The sequence below is a fragment of the Lepidochelys olivacea genome (assembly GCF_965140295.1).
Source record: "Lepidochelys olivacea isolate rLepOli2 genome assembly, chromosome: 21".
In the NCBI taxonomy this organism is placed as follows: Eukaryota; Metazoa; Chordata; order Testudines; family Cheloniidae; genus Lepidochelys; species Lepidochelys olivacea.
In genome coordinates this window covers 6,551,606-6,570,273 of record NC_140431.1, presented here as the reverse complement: position 1 = coordinate 6,570,273, position 18,668 = coordinate 6,551,606, and the positions used below count along the sequence as shown (strand labels likewise).

At 41.9% G+C, this 18,668-nt stretch overlaps 2 protein-coding genes across 3 annotated transcripts in view; one reads left to right on the top strand and one right to left on the bottom strand.

Annotated features, from left to right (window-relative positions):
- MFSD4A (major facilitator superfamily domain containing 4A) overlaps window positions 1-5,928 on the top strand; it is a 35,990-nt gene extending 30,062 nt beyond the window's left edge. Inside the window, exons 7-10 of the mRNA XM_084611518.1 lie at window positions 670-817; window positions 1,320-1,390; window positions 3,232-3,352; window positions 5,383-5,928. Of these exons, the coding sequence (XP_084467644.1) occupies window positions 670-817; window positions 1,320-1,390; window positions 3,232-3,352; window positions 5,383-5,447 (405 nt within the window). The 3' untranslated portion in view covers window positions 5,448-5,928. The remainder of the gene's footprint in view (window positions 1-669; window positions 818-1,319; window positions 1,391-3,231; window positions 3,353-5,382) is intronic.
- A 6,650-nt stretch (window positions 5,929-12,578) lies between these two features.
- LOC311511142 (ETS domain-containing protein Elk-4-like) overlaps window positions 12,579-18,668 on the bottom strand; it is an 87,694-nt gene continuing 81,604 nt past the window's right edge. The window contains exon 5 of one of the 2 annotated variants that reach the window (XM_084611517.1): window positions 12,579-16,901. In XM_084611517.1, the coding sequence (XP_084467643.1) occupies window positions 16,803-16,901 (99 nt within the window). In that variant the 3' untranslated portion in view covers window positions 12,579-16,802. The remainder of the gene's footprint in view (window positions 16,902-18,668) is intronic. The other variant, XM_084611515.1, reaches the window with a different exon arrangement.

The following is an 18,668-nucleotide window of genomic DNA, read 5'->3' as shown; positions in this document are numbered from 1 at the left end:
AGGAATGGCTTTTAGATTCCAGGTTGCTCTGTGTGTTTTTATACATGCACACATTTTTAAAACCACCTATCACTTAGTCCTGAAGGAATTAAGGGGAAAAAACAGCGCCTTGATTTTTGTCTGGGATTACAAAATGTGGTGAGAGCTCCCCCTGCTGGGTGGTCACTAGCAATTCAGCAAAACAGCACAGAGTTGTGGCTTGAAGAACAATTGTGTGCAAATGAGGGAAATCGCAAAAATCTGCATTTAAGGCTCACTCGAAACACCAAATTGCAACATCTAGAAAATCAGAGGGAGCTTGAGGGTAATCTTAATTCTTTGTCTAATGAACTTGGGACAGATGGTTCTGCTTGGCTTTTTGACCAGAATCCAAAGTAGCTGGCTTATGTCCCTCTAGTGAGGGTATTGAATACTGCATTTGAAGGTGAATCGACTCTGATTTCTAGCTGTGAGCTCAGTCAGTGAATAGTTATTCCTATGTGACGTGCAGATTATGCCTGTAACTCAATGTTCAGAGACAAAGCTCAGTTAAGCTAGCTCGCTTAGACCAGATAAATCTACTTCTTTTCCAGGCCCTCAACTATTCTTTTTAAAAGCCCGCTAGAGCCCAGTGCTACCTCAGCGATTATTTTCTTCCCTGACAGTGACTCTGGGCTTGTATTGTTGCAGGTTGGAGTGCTTGCAACTTTCCTCCTGCTCCTGATTTTCTCCTACAGCGTTGTCTTCCTGTTTGTGGGCACAGCGTGCCTGGGTCTCTTCCTCAGCAGCACCTTCCCTAGCATGCTGGCCTACACGGAAGACATCCTCCAATACAAAGGTGAGCATCCCTACCCCCTGTCAGATTCTGAGCAGAAAAAGTACCAGCAGCAAGCAAGCCCCTTTTCACATTCCTAAGATCATGCTTTGCAGGTTACCCAGGAATAGCTCCAGCCTCCATGCACCACGTGGTAGGGTAGATATGTGGGAAAATGGAGAATGAATGGCTAACAGGGAGCACAGGTCCTTCTGCACACAGTGGAGAGTGGGAGGATCAGGTAACTTTTTACTGGTACCCTGGCTGGCTGCAGCCATTATTTTTTTAATATCCTCTGCTGTCCATAAGGAAGCAAAGGGCTTACAGCACAATAGGTTGCCAGGCAGTAACCTGCGGTATAGACAAGCCTTGATAGAATATCAGAATGCAAAAGGGCCATATTTGTGCAGGCTCATGAATGTAGAACCGGTGGGTCTCACCTCACAGAGCTCTAGCCTGGGGCATTCTTGGCCCTCTGAAGCTATTCATTTCAGCAGTTCCTAGAACTTGTACCATTTGTTTTCAGGCTGTGCCACGACAGTATTAGTCACTGGAGCTGCAATTGGAGAGATGGTGCTACAGTTACTCGTGGGGTCGGTAAGTGCAGAAAAAAGGAAAAACCCAGGATATGCCCTGAATTGACGAGAATTTTAATTCAAGCACATACAGATCTGTATTTGAGTGAATGGAAGTCTTAAGGCTTGCCTACACAAGATGAGGTGTACACGTACCTCACAACAGCCTGCTGCCATGCACTAAAAGTCCCCTAGTGCTCTTTAAATCTACCCGATTTAGTGGATTAAAGCACACTAGGAGGCATGTATTGCACGGCAGTAGGGTTTACATGAACACTTAGTGCATGGCCGTTTTATACAGACAGTTCTGAAAGCTACATAGTCATTCTGCAAGGAAAGAGGGGGCAGTCTTCTGTAGAGAAAACAGGCAATACAATCAGTGGGAGCTGCTAAGAGACAGCTACCATCAAGTGCTGAAGAGTGCTAGATGTAATTATAGAAGTGCCCACTCTTACAGCAGTATGCCTACAGTGGAACTGTGGTTTCCAGGTTTCCAGGGTAAATCTAGCCCAAAAAGCAGTAGAGTCATGGTGGGATGGGCTAGCTGCTCTACTCCACACCTTACCATCACCAAGCAATGCTGCTACAGCTATGGGTTGTTTTGCATTACCTCTTGTGTTAGAAATTCAGTTGTCCAAGTTGGGAGAACTGTGGAAGCAACATATTCATTGAGTGAAGTTCCTTAGAGCAGTAATGCCCTGTAGTGGAGCAGCTGCCTCACTCCAATAAACAGGAGTTAAAAGCAGCCAGGCTAGGCTGATTGGGGAAGCAGCTACAGCTGTGGCCAGCTCAATTAGGGCCCAGCTGGCCCTGATAAGAGGGCTGTGGGTTAGAAGCTGGAAGAGTCTCTCTCTGGTCCTGGAGGGAAAGGGGCTAGCTGCCTGAGAGGAAGGTACCTGAACTGGAGCAGTGCTGGGGAATAGGGCAAGGGAACTCCAGCCTGGTAAAACGCCAGGTTGCAGGCCATGTGTTGAAGGCCTACAGAGGTGCTAGGCTGCGGAGATACAGCCTGGGAATAGGCAAAGGCAGTAGGTCCTACCCCCTGGCCAAAGATGAGTGGCTATTACAGACTGTAGTCTGCCCCGGTGAGCAAGGAGAGATGATGACTGGCAGTAGCCACTGAGGCAAGGTGGGTTTAGAGGGTTGGGGATTCCCCTAGGAGGGGAGACCCAGTGTGTGGGGGTACTGTGGGGGCAGAACCCTGAGGTAAAGGGGCACCAGGAGGGACACGGGGGCCTGAGGCAGGTGAGATACCAGCCTGCAGAGGGTGCTCTGAAGCTGGAAAAGAGCTAATTCCAAGATGACCAGCAGGAGGCACCATGGCGGTGAGTCAAGCTTCGCTACATGCCCTAGATGTAAATCTACCCAGTTCCAGGGCTTCCAAAAGCTCCATTCCCCACTGTTCTTTCTGCCATGAGTTTATATAACTTTTTTTTGGGGGGGGATGGAGGAGTAAGCAGAGTCTGCCAGGTGGTAAAACAAGAATATCAATTCACCTTGTATCTGGTTCAGGTAGGTCTTGGTTAGGCCATTTCATGGCAGGATTTATTTGTATAACACACATATAATACATGTGCATAAAACAGGCCATCTGTACAGATGGATAGCAAGAGAGTCTAGAGAGCCAACACAGCCTGTGAAAACAGATGGGCCTTGGCACCTGCCTTGCAGGCCAACAGATTGGCTTGGCCAGACCAGCAGGGGAAATGGATTCCTGAGCTGAAGGTTCCCCTATGTTCAAACAAAGGAACACTGCTGACCTCTGCCAGGCGTGATGTAAACAGCCTGCTGCTCCCTGTGGCTTGCCCTGGTATGAAGCACCTCTCCCACTGGACTTAAGACCCTTATTTTTCTTTATTGCAGATTATCCATGATCAGGGCAGCTACAGTTTCCTGGTTTGTGGGATGATCTTTGGAGGTTTGGCCTTTATGTTCTACACTTTCCTTTTGTTTTTCCACAGGATGTACCCCAAGCCCTCATCAGGTAAGAAAATGCCAGCAGTTAGGCCTGCTTTAGAATGACAGGAAAAATGACATGTGCATTAACATACAGCCAGTGTGCAGCGTTCCAAGTAAAATGCAAGGAAATGTTTATTTTCCTGCTGCTTCCTGTTCCCTCTTCCTGCTCTGACTTGCCCACAAAACCCTGGCAGACACACTTTGCTGATATGGGAAGACATCAAGCAGGTTTTAAGGGGTAAGGGAGGAACCATAAATTGAGTGGGATGATAGCTGAGAAACCAAATCACTCTGCTATGTAACTAGTAGAAGCAAGTCCTGACAGTTGCAACCTGTACCGTCTCTCTGGCCTGCTTCCTAGCTAAGCCCACGAATAATGCAACCTTCCCTCTGAAAGACACAAAGCCAGAGCTTGTAATAGTGTTGACGTAACATGCTTAGACTTGGTGCCACATGACATGCTGTGTAACAAACTAGAATGATATAAAATAAACATGGCACCCATTAAATGGGGTGAGCTGATAGGTCTCAAAACATAACTGTAAATGGGCAATAGTCACAGAGCAGGTGTTCCCAATGGAGGACTGTAGGGATTGATTCTTGGCCCTATGCTAGTTAACATTATCAACAGTGACCTGTCAGAAAACACACCATCAGTTTGCAGATGACACACAAACTGGGGAGTGATAAATAAGAGGAAAGGTCACTCACAGAGAGCAATCCAGAGCACTTGGTGAACTGGATGCAAGCAAACAATATGTCTTTTAATACAGCTAAATTTAAATGTATACATGTAGGAACAAAGAAGGTGGTAGATACTTGCAGGATAAGGGACTGCATTCTGGGAAGCAGTCGATTATCCACCACAACCTCCAGACCTTTTTCTGACCAACAGAACATGAGCACCCAGTGTTGAGCTTTGGCCAAAAGAACTAATTTGATCCTGGGATGCAAGAATGGGAATCTCAAGTAGGCAGAGAGATTATTTCACCTCTGCATTTAGGACTCGGTGACTACTGTGTCCAGTTTGGGTCCCCACAATTCAGAAAGGATATTGATCAATTGGAATGAGTTCAGAGAAGAGCAATGAGAATGATTAAAGGAATAGAAAACATGCCTTATAAAAACAGATTCAAAGTGCTCACCTGATTAAGTCTAAATATCTACAGTGGGAACAAATATTTAATAATGGGCTCTTCAACCGAGGAGAGGAAGATATAACATGATCAAATGGCTGGAAGCTAAAGCTAGACAAATTCAGACTGGAAATAAGGTGTACATTTTTAACAGTGAGTAATTCATCTTTGGAACAATTTAACAAAGATTATGGTGGATTTTCCATCACTGACCAATCACAATTGGATTTCTTGTTTAAAGCTCTGCTCTAGGAATTATTTTGGGGAAATTCTATAGCCTTGGTTATACAGGTCAGACTAGATTATCAGTGACCCATTCTGGCCTTGGAATCTATGAAATGTCTTAGTTGCAAACTCTAGATGGGCAGCTGCTTTCTTTGGAAGCTAAAGACAGCATTGATAAATTCTATCCAGGTGAGAGATGGAACATTTCCTGTGTTGTCTCTGATACAGTGGGCTGTTACAGCACCCTTTGCACCAACATCACTGTTCCCCAGAAAGGAATTAAGCCTCCTGACACCCCTATGAAGTAAACCCATTTTGAAAGCAAGTGACTAGAGGTCCTGCAAAGTTGTGACTTGCCCAAGATAAGTCAGGCAGTCCCAATGCTAGGAATAGATTGAACTTGTGCTGTGTAAACCATCTGACACTCCCCCTTACTTTTTATTGATTGGTACTAGGGATGCCTCCCAAAATTAAACCTCTCTAAGGCAGAGGAAACTGCCTCTGCACCAATAACTTCAAGAACTACTGCAACTAGCAGTAACAACTAGACTAACACGGCTGTTACTCTGGAATAGTGCAACTAGGTATCCAATAGAGCAGAGGGCCTCATTTTATGTTCAAACATGTTAGAATGAATGCTCATTGATTCTGCACATAGTGTTATACTGATAGGTGAACTAATCTTATTTTGCAGCAGTGGATGCCTCCTCACCTGACAAGCCAGCAATGATGGGCGACCCTAGACTTTATCAGCGCTAAAATGAAAGTATAACCCTGGACAAGGAGTTATGTATTTGCAATAAACACAAATCATCAAGCATTACTAGGAAGGATGATTTCACACTAATGACATGGTAAATTACCTGAGTTTTCTGCAATCAAAAATGTTAAATTTGAATAAGTCAGAACCAACCAAACATCCCAAGTCACCTTGGGAGGCTAAGTACAGCCAGCAGAAGTTGCTCATGTCTGTTATTCCACTAAGAAGGTCAAACTGCAGAATCCTGGAAATCTGCAATTTATGGCAGCTTGGTGGAGAAAAATTCCTCTTGTAAGCAAGCTTCTCTTCAGAGGAAAGGCTGGAAGTTGTAAGTCTTACTGTTTCATGTGTCCTATTTTGCATATCATCACCTGGTTTAGAGTTACTATAACCAATAGCAAAAAGAAAAGGAGTACTTGTGGCACCTTAGAGACTAACCAATTTATTTGAGCATGAGCTTTCGTGAGCTACAGCTCACTTCATTGGATGCATGCCGTGGAAACTGCAGCAGACTTTATACACAGAGAATATGAAAAAATACCTCCTCCCACCCCACTGTCCTGCTGGTAATAGCTTATCTAAAGTGATCATCAGGTGGGCCATTTCCAGCACAAATCCAGGTTTTCTGGGTGGGGGGGATGTGAGAAAACCTGGATTTGTGCTGGAAATGGCCCACCTTAATTATGCACATTGTAGGGAGAATGGTCACTTTGGATGAGCTATTACCAGCAGGATTGGGAGTTTGTGTGTGTGGTTTTTGGGAGGGGGTGAGAGAACCTGGATTTGTGCAGGAAATGGCCCAACTTTATTATCATGCACATTGTGTAAAGAGTTGTCACTTTGGATGGGCTATCACCAGCAGGAGAGTGAATTTGTGTGGGGGGGTGGAGGGTGAGAAAACCTGGATTTGTGCTGGAAATGGCCCACCTGATGATCACTTTAGATAAGCTATTACCAGCAGGACAGTGGGGTGGGAGGAGGTATTTTTTCATATTCTCTGTGTATAAATAAAGTCTGCTGCAGTTTCCACGGCATGCATCTGATGAAGTGAGCTGTAGCTTACGAAAGCTCATGCTCAAATAAATTGGTTAGTCTCTAAGGTGCCACAAGTACTCCTTTTCTTTTTGCAAATACAGACTAACACGGCTGTTACTCTGAAACCTATAACCAATAGGTTTCTCTATTGATGTGTAAGCACAGGACCCCTTTGTAGCCATGGTCCTGACAACCTACAGCACCAATTCTAGCTTTTAATTAATACAGAACAATCCTCTGCGTAAGGCTGCACTGCAAGAGTGTTTCAGAATTAGTTTTCCAGCAACCAGATCTGGAAGAGTAGCCAGGCTTCAAATATGCTCCCAAACGGGAAATCACAATATTAGCAGAAAACACCAGGTGCACTTTGATAACAGGATCAATCTATATTACACAGTATCAGATATGTTCATTGCAGCAGAGCCATAATCAATGGGCTCTAGCATACAAAGTATTTAAATTAGTTATATAGCAGAGGAAAAAGTGACTTTTGCTTAAGTCACTGGTAAGCTGCAAAAGTGACTGGTTCAAGTAGCAGTGTTTTGGGGAGGTTTGTAGTCTTGCTTCTATCTGAAACCTTAAGCAGATGTATCTAGGCTCCACCTCCACCCATTTAATCTGTGCAATAACCTCTACAAAAGGTGCCTTCCGTGAGAGAAACTCTCGAGGTACTGTATACCCCAAGAATGATCTGTTACAAGACAATACTAGCAAATCTAAAGATGCTAACTTTCTGGAGATACTTTAGGAAAGTTTGAAGAGATAAAGGCTTTAGTGTGATTGTATGTGGATGGATGTACATATGTGTGTGTATATAAAGCAATGTTAATTAAAAGTGATTACTATATTCTCACTAGGCTCTGAGTGTAACTGTTACAGGACCTGAACAATTTCAACCAAACCCCTTCTAGCCAGACAACCCTGAGGCTGAGACTAGGATGGGTTCTCCAATGAAACAACTTCAATTGTTATCTAGAGCAATTTGACTTAAGTCCTTATTTATTCTGTTCCTTATGCACAATTCACTTTGGAATTCCAAACTACAGTGCCCTCTATAAATCCAGTTGCAGTGCCCTTTGGAATTTGTATCCCACCTACTGTTTTCCCCATACTTAACAATGCAAAATCTCTTCCCAGAAAGCTCCCTTAGGAGGTAGTACTTTTGTAAAACTAGTTTATGGCCATACATTATGTAAGGTGAGCACACACTAGCCCTCACCAAAGAGAGGAAACAGAATGGAGGTGTTAGATTAAATACAAAATAAATCATTACGCGTAGGTGTCCTCCAGAAGAACAGTTTTTAGTTAGTGTGACTTTACTCCTTCAGGTGGAACTGGAAATGCACTGTAATTCCTCTGTGCCACCAGCTGGTGCCACTCTTACTGTACAAGTGGTTCAGTGAGGCAGGACAACAGGTCTTAGTAATTGTTCTGCAAATATTCCCCATTACAGCCAATCAATAGCTGGTATTAGGGTGCATTTCAAACTCCTCTTACAGTAGGAAAACCCTTCTTTAACAGAGGGCCTGAGATAAGAGATCCTTTCCCACCCTCATAAGACACGTCTCTTTCCTGCATTTTGGGGGGGGAGGGAAAGAGTCAACCACCTGTCGCTGTGGGTACAACCGGACTGAATTAGGTTATGCACCAACACAATACAGGATTAATATGAAAAACTTTAAATATCCAGTCATTTGCTATCTTCAAAGGGGTCTACTCCAAATAAGATATTACCTGTATTAGAGATCCTAGTATTTCATCCTTAAAAAAACAGAGCTTGGTCTTTGCAGGGTGATAGCAGTAGACTAAATACTGTTGCCATGTTTCACATTCCCTAGCACTATAAATCCAGCTTTTTACCATCTCCAAATCCTTAAGAAGGGTGCTGTCATAGGAGATCTTACCTGGAGGAAACCAGCAGTGAGCTCTCCAATAGGATCTTTACCTCTGCTAGACAAGATGCCAGTAAACACTTGAAGGTAATGAACATTCCTCATTATCAGGGGGTTAATTACACCCGTACAGCAGCTGTAACTGTTTCCTCTAAAGGACAGAAGAGCAAAGACTTTGTTAAAAATATTTATTTAAAAAAATACAATTGTTTTCCATGTCTGGTTGCAGGTATCTATTAACATATGATTGACTTGAATAGTTTGCTACAATGCTTTTTTCTTAAAAGCCGGCTTGCATTATTGTACAAAGCAAATCCCTCTGTCAATTCTTACACAAAATAGATTTCCACAACCATTCCCTACCCCATTTTTTAAAAAAACTGCCATACACTGTATTTTCTTCTGCACAAAAAATTGAAGCAATAGACAAGTCACCTGCTTCCTCAGGGAAGACCTTCATTAGGTTTGAATAATGTACTTTAGCCAATGCACCAACCTTTTAAAGCAAAGTGTCACTGACGTGCAATTCCTCAACAATTGGCTCTCCACCTTAGCATTTAGTAACTCTGCCCCAATAATTCTTCTCAAAGCTGAAACACACTCAAGTGCATAATCAGCCATAGTCAGTGTCTCAAATTCCATCAGATGAGTTTTGATCACATCTTAATATGCTGAAGGTCTCCCTAATCTCTTATGCAAGGAGGTTAAATAAAACCAGGTTTAGTAACACTGAACCGTTTCTCAGAACTTGGCTATTTATGCACTTGCATTACATTAAAAAATGCTGGTAACAGCACAATGGCATTAAGATAACTGGATAGTATAAAAGTACAATTTTCAAAAGAACAGAGAGTTACACTAAAAAGCTGCTTTATTCCCAGTTAAGTTTACCCTAGTGTACTCAGAGCATCAGGACTATCTAATATTACAGTATTTGTCCCAAACTAAGAGATCATGTGTAGTATGCATAGGAGGTTAATAGATGTACGCAACTCTTTCCTTTATCTGCTGACTCTGTATAAGATTAAAGTGCAATTCTACTCTGGAAAGAATAAGTGAAAAATGGCATCTACTGCCCCCTGTGTATTCAGTCAGAGCAGCTGATTTTACTGCTTAAGGTTAGATTTTACCATTGTGGGCTCTGCAGGTAAGTAAGATAGGTTCTTTTCAGAGTTAAAAAAATAAAATCAAATTACAAGGTGATAATTCTGCCCTCTGCTTCACGACTTCACCATCAGTGAAGACAATAGGGCTGCATCAATGAAAATGACTGCAGAGTTTAGGCTACGGACATCATCCACAGGTGATGATACACAAAGAAGAAAAGAACCCAGCTCAACTTTCAGATCCTAGTTTGAGTTTGCAGGTGTTTTTTGTTTTGTTTTTTCCAACTTGTAAACAAAGCAAATTTAAATCTGAAGTTACTGACAAACATGATTATACTTTATTAATTTTAAAAAATTACTGTGCCATGTTACCATGTTGCTTAAGCTCTCCCAAAATTAACTCATGTCCCCCTGCTCTGAGCCTTTTAGATAAAAAGCTACAGGGTCAGACTTTCTGCTGGTGTACATCAGCTCAGGTCTACTGGAGTCAATTATTTCAAGTTACACCTGCTACAGATCTGGCCCACAATTCAAACTTTCCATCAAGAGGGCATCAGCTCGCTCAAAATACCCCAACAAAGTCTCGTGCTCATTGACTCTCTTTAAGAGTTTTCTGTCAGTATTTCCTGCTGTCTTAATACAGCTCAATGCAGATAACCAGCGCTCAAGTCAGTCCTCACAATACAAGTGGAGAGTTTTCTTGTATGCTTATCTCTATTACCAAGACTATACACCTCAGCTATACACAGAAAAGTAAGAGGAGGGATAAGCATTAAATACACAACTGTACCTATCACAAACACTGTGACGTATATAAGGCCATCTGGTAACACTGCAATAAAAATACAAGTTTTTAAAGGGAACTTTAGAATATGACTTTTTTTTAAACTATAGAGAATAACCGCAACTATGGTTACAAAGAATTAACATTAGAATCTAGTACATCATATAGAAAACTTTGTGCAACTGAACAATAGCAGAACAAAGTCAACACAACTGTATAAAGCAGTAGCCTATAGATTTAAGACTTCTAGCCAAAAAAACCCCAAAACCAACAACCAAAACAAAAAAAACCACAACACATCAAGGAACCTACCACCAAAACTGGGTATTCTAATCCTTTTTCTCTCTCTCACACACACGCACACGCAGTACAAGTTTTAGAAACCATGCAAAGGCCATTCAGAAAGCCTTCTTGTGTGAAATTGTTCACAATAATAGCTTCCAGTTATTAGTATAGTGCTCCTTTAAGTATTGCTCAAGGACTGAATGGGGCTACAACAGAACTCCTGCCAACTTTTTTTCCCTCCATCAATGCCATGCAACTTAAAATCATGTCAGCATCTCTGCTAAAAGAACTGTGCTTTCCGGAGGTTCAGAGTTCTGCTGTTAAGCCATTTGCTTTGCAATGACCCTTCCTAATGCAAGGTCTCAACTGAGAGGCAATTATTTATTTCCAAGTTTTAAAAATAAAATCTGTGTCCAAATTTAAGGTCTATGAGGATAAAACTAATCAAGGACCAATTTAAGACACTTTTGGGGAGATGTACATCATGTCAAAGACAGATTTAAAAAAATAAAATTTGGCAAGCGGTTAGCCCATAATATGGCACAACAGATTTTAGTATTTATTTCTATTTTAAAAAATAATTGAAATGTGCAAGACATTAAAAAGTGGCAACTGCCAAGTGCAGTATTTATTTTTAATCTACATCTTAAGCATTATTTATATGATACAAATCTGGAAGGTAGTCTAAAAAGTGAACATATGTCCCTCAAAAAAAAAATATATATATATATATAAATATGCATATTCATGAGATTAGAGCTGTTCCAGTCAATTAAATAACATGCATAAAAACAAATCTTCAGCTGTCAAAAAATTGTGCATTTACCCAGGTGACTGGAATAACTTCAAAGTCAGTTAATGTGTTCTACAGCATTCTTTTGGTTAGAGAGGAGGGAATTAAGTTTAATATTAAATCTAGTTAACGTACGGGCTTTTGTAGAACTATCCAAGTTAAAACTGACATCATAAAAGGAGGAGACGTACAATGGTGTGCACGTCCACAAAAGAACGTCAGGTTTTGCTTGGTTTTCTTACCTCATGTCACTTTTTTAAAAGCATTGTCACGGTCAGCAAAACTGTGGCCTCCAGAAAGGATCTGTGTTCCGCATCGACTCCGTTCTCGGACATGAATATGTTCATTTCACAAGCCAGCGCCATGGCATTTCTAACTTCAAGCTCCATCAGTCATCTGAAGATAAAGTTCTGTTCTTTCTGCTTCATGAACCACCAGAGACAGAGCCAAAAAATTTAAACAGCAAACCGGTTGATGCACAAGGCAGACAGCAAGGCTGTTTTCTTTCCTGCAATTACAACTGCTCTGTAGTGCCAAAAGCATTACGTTCTTGTTGCTGACAGCAGGTTATGGGGAGAAGAATGCACAAACAAGGTGTCATCTTGAAAGACTTTTCTCTGTACTGAACCACCACCTTCAAAAAGAGGCCCTATCAAGAATGACTAGCTCAAGGCATAGCCATTTTATTACCTAGTAGAATTCTCTCACTCGGCAACTCACTGCCATGACCCAACAGTTCCATTTAAGAAAAGACCTTTAAAAACAACAGTCTTCAAGAACTGCATACAATATTAAAAGAATAAAAGCAACTGTCACTGTATTGCATCTCTAAATCTTCATTTGGCAGTGTCTGTACTGAAAGGACCAAAACTTAGCATTTTACACAATAACCACTACTTAGATTCATAGATATTTAGGCCAGAAGGGACCATTATGATCATCTAGTCTGACCTCCTGCACAATGCAGGCCACAGAATTTCACCCACCACTCCTAAAAAAGACCTCACACCTATAGCCACTGGCACTAGCCAAACGCTTCCACATTAAGTGAAAGTTTTGCTAATCCTGTCCAGAAGAAGCAGCAGTCACTGGTATCCACCATCATTAAGTTAAAATCAGTTCCTCAAGAGACTTCCTATTTACAGGGTGACCTGCTTATCTTTTTATTTTTCAGGTATCCCAAATCAGCTTCCCAAAGACCAGGATTGCAACAGTGATGGCATATTCACCTTTGCTGGTGGGTCATGGGTTTTCTTTACAATAATGGACATACTATGCCCTGGGCTCCATTCTTAAGACAGAGTAAAAATATACATAACCCTAGGTCTCAGAGACCAGAATTTGGATATATTTCTTGCACGAGAAGGAAAGATGCCGAGCAAAATCCTTGCAGATATCCACAAACCCAAACATCAAGTTTTAATGTCTGTCAACCTTGACAGTGTCCCTTAACTACTGAATTAGTTTATTTTGTGTTTGACACATACCAAAATAGCCTCTTGATACAACATTGAGATGTGTCTTGTAAACAAATATGCATCAATTGAACAATTTGTGAAGCTGTATAGTAAAATAGGATTACATATAAAAATACTATAAAACGGTAGCAAAAAGATAACTAAAAAGTAGATATATGATGATACAGATATATGATAAGACCTGAAGAAGAGCTCCATAGAGCTCAGACGCCTAACTCTTTACCAACAGAAGTTGGTCCAATAAAAGACATTACCTCACCCACCTTGTCCCTCCCATACCCTGGGACCAAAACGGCTATGAGAACACTGCAGATATCCAATAGATGGTCAGAACTGTAGACTGTTGAATGCAGCATTGGAAAACCTTTACATCAATAGACCAGAATTATAAATTTGTGTTCACCTGGTGAGTGGAATTACACAGATGCTACGATCAAGTTCTTGTATATCATTTTGGTTTGCCCCAGAAGTGTTTGCATGAAAGATGATTGCATGAGATATTCTTCCCACGTTAAGTAATGGTTTATGTAACACATTAACTTTTCAAAGGAGGATATACATACCACAGAATTGGATACAAATGGCCTTCACTGTGGTTAAGCTCAATTTAAAAAGACCAAAAAGAATCTATTTGCTAGATAATTTTGAGGCTGTGAAATCATAGCAGAGATATAACTTTTCCCAAGCAAAGTCATTGAATGCCAAGGCCTTTCAGAATGCAAACCCCGTTCATAAGCCAAGGAGTGCACAGTTGTTGAAGCCTTGGAAGTTTGGGACACAAGCAAGAGTTCCCAAATTTAAGGAATCCATCTTTCATTATTTCCTAAGTTTCTGCAAAACACAACCTGAACTAACTGAAGATAACACATAGCAATAAGTGCTGTCAGGAATGTGCCAATCGGAAAAGCTGGCAATTGTACGCAATTACAGGATACAGTATTTCACTACAAAGCACCATATACACAAGACAATGACACTTTTTTAAAGTGACCTGAAAAGTTATGAAGGGGAAAGAGAAAATGCTATGTAAACTAATCTCATAGCAAGCCTCTTCTTACCCACCTCAACCTGCTTCCCTTCTTTAACTCATATTTCCACTGCTTTCCAAACATACTTCCTGACAGTATTTAACCCTACATGGGAATTTTTTTCTCCATAGTCATTAAGGGGCAGCAATAATAGTCCTCAACAGTATCTGTTAGGAAGTAGGCAGTTAGAGTGACACTGACATATGCACACAAGTTGCATTTGCAACTTGGCTTCTCTTGTTAACTACCTCCACAGAAGGTATCCTCCTGTAATGAGAACACAACTCCCCATCCATAAGGTGGTGAATGTCCATCATCACAGACGGTGCATGTTACGAGTCAGCCAGCTATGGCAGTGCATCCCTTCAAAGCTGCTGAGAGGGGAACATGAAACTGGACCAAGCAAAACTGATGCCTGCACCAACGTGCATATGCATTTGGTTCTCTTGCATACATGTACTCAGAGATCTATGCCACACACATATGAAAAACAACACACACACAAAAACGTGCAATCTTTACACACAAAGAACCTGGCTTTTCTCCATGGAGGAAAGGGAAGCAATCAAATTGCAATTCTTTAGTGCTCATGAATTTTTTTTAAAATATACATCCTCATTCTACAATACTACCCTCCAGTCTGCACACTTACTGGGCATAAAGCTAATCAGCCTAATACAACCATCACAAAGTGCTGCTGATTATATATATATATATTTTTTTAAGTAGGCAATAAGCTATCCTGCAAACCAAAGAATCCCAGATGCCTGCTCTTAATTACTACCTGCAGCTTTCTTTCTGCATTACTACCTTAAAAAGTAGTAAATATTGCACATTGTAATTTTGAGAGCCACAGGCATGGGACTTCCTAACCATTAGCTACTGATGTTCAAAAACCAGTAACATGCCTTTAACTTGATCTGGCAGGGAGGCAACAGACTCCCTTCTGCTCTCATCAAAAGCCAGATATTCCTGTCCTCTGAATTCACTTGGGACAGGAGATTTTCTGGCTGAACAGTCCAAAGAGGAACTCTAACATCCATTTCTCAGGGGTGAAATATTAAAGATACATGATACATAGATTTATGTATTTCAGTGCTGGAATATAACAAGCTACTTTCATCTTACTACATTCAGTTTTGGGCATTCTCAAACACACATGCTTTAAAGTGAATTCAGAGCTTGCAAAACATGTCAGATTGAAAGCTCTGGAGAATGAAGTCCTCTCTTTGTCTTAAGGCCAGGTGCAATGAAAGGAGTAACACTGCAAGCTTCCCTCACTAACAAGACTCAACTTTGTTCTGAAGATACTGCCTCTCCATGCTCATCCCATCTTCAGCATCTCTTCTGAAACAGCTAATAAGGGTTGGGTGACCAGAGAGCAAGTGTGAAAAATCAGGACGGGGGTGGGGAGTAATAGGCGCCTGTACAAGACTAAGCCCCAAATATCGGGACTGTCCCTATAAAATCAGGACATCTGGTCACCCTAAATAAGGGTGACCGAGAGAAGCGCAGTCTCAGTCCACTTTCTAGTGGACAGGTTATCCAGGTGCATCCTCATTGCATATACATTGGTAGCAAGAGGAAGTTGTTGCCTGACAGACAGTGGATGGCAGAAGTCCAACTGCAAACACCCGAGACATCCCCCAGTCTTAGGCGCTCTTTTCATATCTCAGACTGATTGACGTTATTGTCCTAGTTGCTGGTCTTAACTCATCAGCGTGAAATGGCTTTCAAGAACCCTCATATTAACCCTCCAACACACACCTCCACCTACCCACCACCAAAAGATAGGCATGTTTACTTGGAACATGCATGATTTTACCTCACTGTTGATACTGCATAATTCTCTTTCTATTTTAGCTGCAGACATCAAACCCAAATTTTCATGAATTCCAACACTTCCTCCACTTAAAAAGCAATGCGTTTAAAGTAGAACTTAAGACAACAAGAGCTGGGCAAAGGGGCTCCTCCACTTCTGGTTCCTCATTTCTGGGAAAAGCAGAGAATTTAAGTGTTCTTTCCCCTTGAGCTGCAGACCAGAACATCAAGCAGCAACCAGCCCCAGAGTGTCATTTGCCAAATACACAGACAACCCTCAATCTCACACAGAATATCCAATACCAGGGACAGGGGTGGGGAGAGTCCTAGGTTAGCATGATTTCTTAATCCTCTAGCAGCCAATTTACAGGCTTTACACAGATATCAGGCATCAGAGATGTGTGTATATATAACCATCAAGAAATACCAAAGAATTCAAACAGTTCAAGAACCCCAAATAATTCATGCCATGATCCATTTGTCTCAGAGCCCTGCTTGCTCACAGTATCACAAGTAGCCTCTGGGAGCTCACCAGCCCCCTCTCAAAGAGTGAAACTTAACTGCTGTATTACCTGTGTGCAACACTATCCAAACAATGGTCTGCTTTTCACCTATACCACCATAAGTACTCCTTGAAAATTTCTCCCTGCAAAAAGTTTAGATGTTTTTATAGCATGAGACATTTGCTCTTTTTGTTGTTGCAGGAGAAGTTATCATTGCCCCATAGCAAAGCTGCACTCAAACCCTTTTCTTCTTCATGCCCAGCACAGGAAGCAGAAGAATGGAGGTGTTGGAATGAGAGAGGAGAGACTTCTTAGATCTTGTTTTGCTGCAATAAATACAAACTCAGTCACTGCATCCCACCAGAAACTCCCTTTCAGAGACTTCTTAACCAAGGGGGCAAGGAAAAGATTGTGGAGCCTGGACTCCCATTAAGGCATTTCCATCTGCAGTCCCAACTGAGTCTTCAAAAAAGAGAATTTTGCAAAAAAGGCAGCTGAACTGGGAATGGCAAAAATTATGACTGTTCATGATCTAGGTGGAATTATAAATTGCTCATTTAAAAATGGATTACATTTAATGTCATCTCTTTCCATTGTTCCCCAATTTGTCCTTTCCAGGAGTTCATGTGCTATGTCTTCTGCAGATCTGGGGAAAACGGCCCAGGAGTAGAGGGTCCATCCAGTCCAGACAGAGTAAATGGCCCATGGCTGCTCAGTACTGATGGAAACTAAGAAACAAAACAGAGAGTTAGGGTTGCTTTTTTTAGTTTAGATTCTTTGTTCTCATGTCTCAGGATCTCTCCACAAGAAGTTCTACAAAGAGCCCAAAAGGCTTTGAAAAAGCCCATATAGCTTCCTCCACTACCAAGGGCTTTTACAGATCACCATCTAGCAATGGAAACTTTAATTGCTAATGCATCCAGGTGTCCCTGGACCCCAGCATTACTATCAGTGTAGCTGCAGTAGACACAGTGATTAAGTTTGTAAGTTAGACTCAGACTTTAAGGCAAGAAGGGATCATCATGTTCAGCTAGTCAGACCTCCTGCACATTGCAGGCCACAGAACCTCGCCCACTCACTCCTGTAAGACACATACAACCTCTAGCTGAGGGGTTCTCAAACTGTGGGTTGGGACCCCAAAGGGGGTTACGATCCCATTTTAATGGGGTCACCAAGGCTGTGTTAGCCCTGGGCCCTAGCAAGTCTGAAACCCAAGCCCCACCACCCAGGGCTAAGGTTACATGCCCCCAGTCCAGGGCAGAAGCCCTTGGGCTTCAGCTTTGGCCCCCCACCCAGAGCAGTGGGGCTCGTGCGGGCCTGGTCTACGGTCCCCCATCCTGGGGTCGTGTAGTAATTTTTGTTGTCAGAAGGGAGTCACAGTGCAAGGAAGTTGGAGGACTGCTGCTCTAGCTAAGTCAATGAAGTCCTCATACCATGATTTAAAGACTTCAAGTTACAGCATATCCACCCTTTACAGTAGTTGAAATGTTCAAGTGACCCATGCTGCAGAGGAAGGCGGAAAACCCCCAGGGTGTCTGCCACTCTGATCCGGGGGAAAATTCCTTCCCGACCCCAAACATGGCAATCAGTTAGACCCTGAGCATGTGAGCAAGAAGCCAGACACCTCGAGAAGAATTCTCTGTAGTAACTCAGAGCCCTCCCTATCTACTGTCTAGTGATATTTGCTAATAGCAGTTGCAGGTCGGCTCCATGCCATTGTAGGCAGTCTCATCATACTATACCCTCCATAATCTTATCAAGATGAGTCTTGGAGCCAGGTAGGTTTTTTTGCTCGCGCTGCTCCCCTTGGAGGGCTGTTCCAGAACTTCACTCCTCAGATGGTTAGAAACCGTCATCTAATTTCAATCCTAAACTTGTTGATGGCCAGTTTATATCTGTACTGAGCAGAGCCTTTATCTCGACTAATAAAATAATCACAGTTCTATGACTCTTGAATGCAAGTATCTGCACAGCAGAACAAGCATTCCACACTGTGCCTCAATATTATTCGCAGGTATTTAGACAATGGGGAGTCCAACTGTTCTGCAGATACACTCATTAAAAAAAACGTACACTGACAATGTCAGTACATGTAAGCTGCTCCCTTCATCTCCATGGAGATGTTAAATTCAAAACACAAAGATGGCCAGTAAAATGTCACTGTTCATTTTCACAGAATCAAGCAGAAGACGTGCTTATCCCAGTTCCATTTAATAGCACCAAGTACCAACTGTATAATTTGTATTCACATGTAGTTCATTAAAAAAAAAAATCCATTTAAAGAAAAAAAAACAATGAAGCTGACGGAATTTCCAGTCCATTGCAATAAAGTGGTGCAGAATCCAGGGTCCATGAAGAAAACCTGTGGTCCAGGTTGTCACAGACCTGTACAATAGGAACACTCTCCCCCTCCCAATACTCTGAAGATTGCATTAGAGAGAAAGATGTAATAAACTACACAAAGTGTTATATCATTGTCACTTACACTGTAACAC